This window comes from Typha angustifolia, chromosome 9 (genome assembly GCF_048772165.1).
Source record: "Typha angustifolia cultivar Huaian chromosome 9, ASM4877216v1, whole genome shotgun sequence".
NCBI lineage: Eukaryota > Viridiplantae > Streptophyta > Magnoliopsida > Poales > Typhaceae > Typha > Typha angustifolia.
In genome coordinates, this window is record NC_133247.1 from 6,539,577 (window position 1) to 6,545,735 (window position 6,159).

The following is a 6,159-nucleotide window of genomic DNA, read 5'->3' on the forward strand; positions in this document are numbered from 1 at the left end:
TGTCTCACCTTATGCAGTTGAAAGACTTAAAAAAAAAAAGATCCAGCTTGATCAGGATGCCCTATTTGCCACTCCTGCGCACCCACGCAAAATAGTTCGTGTGCAAGGGCGAAGTTGTCGATGATAGATCTGCCATTCGATGAAGGCGGATGATCGACAGTCTAGCACCAGGTTCTCCATCACTGACAAGGGCCTGCTGCTGAGAACTTTCATAATGATTTTGAAGTTACAATTAAGAAGGCTGATCGACCAGAAGTCAGAGAAAGTTGGCCGAGTCCTTCCTGAGAAGGAAGGTGAAGAAGGATTTATTCCACACTCCAAGATGAATGTCCATACTGTCGAAGTCACTGAAGACCCAGATGTATCTGCTGACAAAAAGAAGGATTAGGGAATCCATCCTGCTTCTTGACCTTCCAAGCAACAAATCCGAAGACAGCGGCCTACATAGTTTGATTACTTTGGACGTAGCGCATCTCCATTACTGTGCAACCAAACAAATAATTGCTGCGCAAAAGTCTTCATCAAATTTATTGACCAACAGTAGAGTTCAGTAAGAAACAAAACTATGACTTGCGTTCTAGTTTCAATATCTACTCGCATATATGATTCTATGTTCCAATTATTCTTTGGCAGCCATGACTCAAGGATGATGGGAGCGATTACCTACGCGAGCTTTAGGCTAACTGGATCATTTGTTGATACATCCAAATCGTCCACCGTGCATGCCAATATAGTCCAAGAACTAATAGCTCTAGACTCAGCTAAAGCTAAGATATGTAAGATGGCCTGCTCCCTATTGTTCGGAAGATATTTGACCAAAATATGCTTCGAAAATTTATTTACCCAAATAGCCTCAAATAGTCTACCCCTATATTAATTACCTAAATGGAAACATTTCCGATACATGCAATTTCATGGGTTGGATAGGGAAAACACTAAATTAGTTAGTCTTATAATAAAATTAAAATTATTAACTCACCAACTAATAAAAAAAGCTAAAATAATAATTTATTTTAATATTTTCATGGGCCTAAGAAGTAAATTTTATTTAAATGGATGAAGTCTTTATATTTTATACTATTTTAACTCATCGATTACTCTAAAAATTTAAGTAATTAAAAAATAATAATTTATTTTATTTTATATTTGTTGTTCTCATACTAGACTTTATTTAAATAGGTAATTTTTTTTTTATTTTGATGATAGGATTCAAATTTAAGATATATATTTTGATACTACGTTAATATATCAATTTTAAAAGCTTAAACTTTAGAGTTAATTGCTAATATGTTTTGATACTACGTTAACTATTAATGTGTCTCTTTTAAGAATTAAATTTGGAAGATAAACTGTTTGGGTGAATGAATTTATGGCCTAGTTTGTTCAAAACCTCAGCACGTAAGCATGTATGTAATCCGACTGCAGGAAATTCATGCAGCTACGGCGGCCAGAATTCGTCTGCTTGGATGCTTTTTGTCACCAGCTCATCGTTTGTCTTTTTCTTATTGCAATGTAATATAAATATGCATAGATGTCTGTCTGCCTGTGAACACCAATAACCACTACATATCTATTATCTACCTTTACATACCCCACATAAGATATCTGGGAGAGAGTTCGGGAGAGAGTTCGGGAGAGAGTTCTGGGGAGAGTTCTATAGAGAGAGAGGGTGATGGGAGGAGGAGAAGAAGAGGGAGCTCTATTTGAAACCAAGGTTGCAAAGGGGAGGAAATGGTACAAGCTCTATGCTTGCTCTGTTTTTACTGGGATTTGTATGATTTGGGTGTACAGAGCAACCCACATCCCAATTAAGGACGGGGAGGAGGAGAAGAAGAAGAAGATGATGTGGGCTCTTTGGATTGGGCTCTTTGCAGCTGAGATTTGGTTTGGTCTCTATTGGCTTATCACCCAATCCGTGCGCTGGAATCCAGTCTATCGTCACACCTACAAAGAAAGGCTCTCTAAGAGGTAAACCACAAGGATCACTCTCTCTCTCTCTCTCTCTCTCTCCAGGAATTTGCATAGTAGTGGTGTTGTTAATTGCAAGGTTTGGAGATAAGATTGACTATTGGGGGAGGAAAGCAACATATCTCTCACTGTCCTTTTCATGAATCATTTAGGGAGGAGACCAGTCAATGTATAATCCGTCTCCCAAGAAACTCCTTCGCACGCCTAAGTAGTGATTTAGAATACTAATCCTTTTCTTGTTGAAACTTTTTGAGAAGTCATTTGTAAACGTTTTCTTTTCCCTGAGGTGGGTGTTGGTTGTTCGTGGATTTGTCCAAATTTAATTAAATCTTGAAAGAATAAAAATTAGAGGCAAGCTAATTAATATTTTCAGATTATAGATTTATAATGAAACCCAGAGAAGTAGAGCCTTTTTTTTTTCCTCACAGTTAATTCGGCTCGTGAAACAAACTCTTAACATTAGGGCAAACAGAAATCTACCTTTTGCACTGGAGCACTAAGTGATTAATGGACCAGTCCACTTGATCAGCCCACCCATTAATTGCCTTGACCACTTTTAGCGAATCACTGAAAATCCAAACCTTTCCTCCCCTACGTGACTTAACCATCCTCCTCAGGCCTTACAACAAAACTTGCGTTTCACCTTCTAAGTACTAAGCTGGGTGAACACTCAATCCCTCTATGAACCAGCTCATTGCGACCTTTCCAAATCTCTCACTTTATTGGAATTAGAAATATTCACTAGAGATTGCAAATTAAAAGCTTAATTATCTAACAAAGTATGAGAGCCAACTTGTTTTTGTGACATTATTTTGAACATAAAATGTTACATTTGATGTGCAGATACAAGGACAATTTGCCCGGAGTCGATGTATTTGTATGCACAGCGGACCCGACAGTAGAGCCGCCGATCATGGTTATCAACACGGTGCTATCGGTGATGGCGTACGACTATCCGACAGAGAAGTTAAGCGTCTACCTCTCCGACGATGGCGGGTCCGAGCTCACCTTCTATGCCCTCTTAGAGGCATCTACGTTTGCGAAAATCTGGTTACCCTTTTGCAAGAAGTTCAAAGTAGAGCCTAGATCCCCAGCAGCTTATTTCAAATTACAAGAGTCTATAGGCCCACAAGATGGACTTGAGGGTGTTGAATGGTTAGCAACAAAGGTAGCTACAAAGATTCTCATCTCACATACCTCTTTTATTGCCTTAATACTAGAGTTAGTCCCAATTAACTAACATTAGAGTGTTTGTCATCTTAGCTGATCGCTAATTAACTTGTTTGCAATTGGACTTGTTGAAGAGCTTGTACAAGGAGATGGAGAACAAAATAAATGGTGCAGTGAAAGATGGCAGAGTTCCTCACAGCATCCGCAAACAACATAAAGCGTTCTCAGAATGGAACATTGCAACGACTCCGCGAGATCACCACGCGATTCTCCAAGTAAATATTTATATATATATATATTTGTCAAATATCATAATTACCATTATTTTCTTCCAAGTTGCCATGGAAATAATTGAGCTCTTTTAAAAATATTATTTTGCCCGTTAAATCTACTCGATCATATTTAAAACTGAACTCCAGTTATGTTGACTTCTGTAAAATTGTAACTATAGTTATTTTTTGATAGAATATTCATATAATCTTCCTAACAAATAACTATGAAATTTAACAAATATACGTAACTGACTAAAAATACCCTTTTTCTTTTCATGATATTGTGTAACATTTGCCTAGTAGGATATTCTACACAGCTGTAGACTACTTAAAAATATATAGTGCCAATTATGATATCTTAAATATTTTCAGCAGCAATTAGGTAAAAAACTTTAACCCAAATAACAAAAGGAAAGTAATGACTAACAGGGAGCAAAATGAAAAATATCCTACTCCATATACTTTGTTTTTCCTCTGATTAAAAATTTTCTCTAGATTTTAATTGATGGTAGAGATAAAAACGCAATAGACGACGAAGGATTCGTATTACCTACTCTTGTTTACATGGCTCGAGAAAAGAGACCCCATCACCACCATAACTTCAAAGCTGGAGCCATGAATTCTCTGGTACGTGCTCTTTCACTCGTCTCCTAATTTTTATTTTAAATGCATTTAATTAGATGACCACAAATTAATTTTATCTTTAACTACCATTCTTTCTCGAAATGCACAGCTGAGAGCTTCATCAGAGATAAGCAATGGTGGAGTCATTCTCAATGTAGACTGTGATATGTACTCCAACAACTCTGAGACTATCAATGACGCGTTGTGTTTCTTCATGGATGAAGAGAAGGGCCATGAGTTCGCCTACGTCCAACTTCCTCAGCACTTCGATAACATCACCAAGAATGACGTTTATGGTAATCGCTTCAGAATTGCATTCGAGGTAGGCATTAAAACCATCTGGACCGATGCATGTAATAACTTACGAAGTGTTCGTACGCTTCTTGGTTAATTTATACTTCCCATCAAATTTATACTCTATCAAGGGCGTGTCATCACAAATTCATCCCTTTTACGTTATCTGGTTATGTAGGTAGATTTTCATGGTTTGGATGGACATGGGGGGCCTCTCTATGTGGGCTCTGGTTGTTACCACAGAAGAGAAAGTCTATGTGGAAAGAAATTTGATCCAGATCGTAAGGTAAAATTTAGAGTAACAAAGAGGAACTTCCAGGCAAATACATCAACTCTGGAAGAGAAAGCTAAGACTCTCATATCCTGCACTTATGAGGACAACACTGAATGGGGCAAAGAGGTTCTTCCTCCTCTCCCTCTTAACTCTTTCTATCAATGACAAATTACTCTCAAACAACTAGAAGAAGAAGAAGAAAAAAATTAACCCTTGTGTGAACAATTTGCAGATGGGTTTGAAGTACGGATGCCCAGTAGAGGATGTGATCACTGGCTTGTCAATCCAATGTAGGGGGTGGAAGTCCATCTATTTCAATCCTCCAAGGAGTGGCTTCTTAGGAGTTGCCCCTCTGACCTTAGCTCAGACATTAGTGCAGCAGAAGAGATGGTCTGAAGGAGACTTCCAGATTTTCTTGTCCAAGTATTGCCCCTTCATATATGGCTACAAGAGAATAAAACTAGGCCTTCAAATTGGTTACAGCATGTACTGTCTATGGGCACCTTGTGCCTTTCCTATACTCTACTACGTCGTCATCCCGTCCGTTGCTCTCCTCCATGGAATCTCCTTGTTCCCCAACGTAATAATGGTTTCATTTTCCCTTGTCTTTTCTTGATCCATGGAATTAGTTTTAGAATTAACATGATGATCAACTAACGTACAGGTTTCGGACATTTGGTTTGCGCCTTTTGCATATGTTATGGCTGTAACATCTGCATATAGTTTGTGGGAGGCATTAATGGTTGGAGACACAGTGAAAGGATGGTGGAATGAGAAAAGGATTTGGTTGTACAAGAGATTAACTTCTTACCCTTTCGCATTCATCGACACCCTACTAAAGCTGGTCGGTGTGAGCAAATCGGCATTCGTCATCACTGCTAAGGTGGCTGATGAAGAGGTCTTGAACCGGTATGAGCAAGAGATCATCGAGTTCGGATCATCGTCGTCTTTGATGTTTACTATCCTATATACACTTGCGATGCTCAACCTTCTTTGCCTCTTAGGGGGAGTCAAGAGGTTGGTTCTGGATGAAGCTGGGGAGATGAGCTCAATGCTGGTGCAACTTATCATCTGTGGAAGTATTACTCTTATAAACATGCCTATCTACCAAGCAATGTTCTTCCGGACTGATGGTGCTTGTGTTCCAATGTCTCTAACATTTACTTCGTTCGGTTTAGCAATGCTAGCTTATATAGTCCCCATGTAGAAGATCTAATAACTAGTTGATGAGAAATTCAACAGAGAAATAAAAGAAGGTTTCACGAATACTTCTAGAGTTGCTGATTGTTTCCCAGATGTTATAAAATTTTGAATTTACGAAATAATATCTGAGATTGTAAGTAGCACGAGTATATGATTTGCTGGAATCACAATTCACAAGGAATATTTTGGAAGTATTGTATCTTTGATTCATATAACTTTTGAGCCATTCTCACAAATGGCAACATAAATCGAAAAATGAAGAATTAATCTACTAGTTCATATTCTTCAAATGTAAGAGGTGAAATATTCACCGTGCTTTGTTTTCTTTTTGTTTGAGAAAAGTAGGCACGGCCC

At 38.2% G+C, this 6,159-nt stretch overlaps 1 protein-coding gene across 2 annotated transcripts; it reads left to right on the top strand.

The window, feature by feature from the left end:
• Window positions 1-1,556: 1,556 nt before the first annotated feature.
• LOC140767546 (cellulose synthase-like protein E6) lies at window positions 1,557-5,870 on the top strand. Of its 2 annotated transcripts, XM_073107501.1 has the most exons (9): window positions 1,557-1,968; window positions 2,812-3,136; window positions 3,273-3,413; window positions 3,906-4,037; window positions 4,144-4,356; window positions 4,507-4,728; window positions 4,835-5,182; window positions 5,267-5,511; window positions 5,607-5,870. In XM_073107501.1, exons 1-9 carry the CDS (start codon window positions 1,673-1,675, stop codon window positions 5,632-5,634), a joined length of 1,950 nt encoding a protein of 649 aa, XP_072963602.1. In that variant the 5' UTR covers window positions 1,557-1,672; the 3' UTR covers window positions 5,635-5,870. The 2 variants fall into 2 exon arrangements, with proteins under 2 accessions (XP_072963602.1, XP_072963600.1); XM_073107499.1 differs by having other exon boundaries at window positions 1,558-1,968; window positions 5,267-5,870.
• The last annotated feature ends 289 nt before the right edge of the window (window positions 5,871-6,159 follow it).

Bases quoted from the DNA above. Each gene is read 5' to 3' on its own strand.
- LOC140767546 (XM_073107499.1), top strand. From the start codon at position 1,673: ATGGGAGGAGGAGAAGAAGAGGGAGCTCTATTTGAAACCAAGGTTGCA. The intron at 4,038-4,143 runs GTACGTGCTCTT...CGAAATGCACAG, and splicing joins CTGGAGCCATGAATTCTCTG to CTGAGAGCTTCATCAGAGAT. The intron at 5,183-5,266 runs GTAATAATGGTT...ACTAACGTACAG, and splicing joins GAATCTCCTTGTTCCCCAAC to GTTTCGGACATTTGGTTTGC.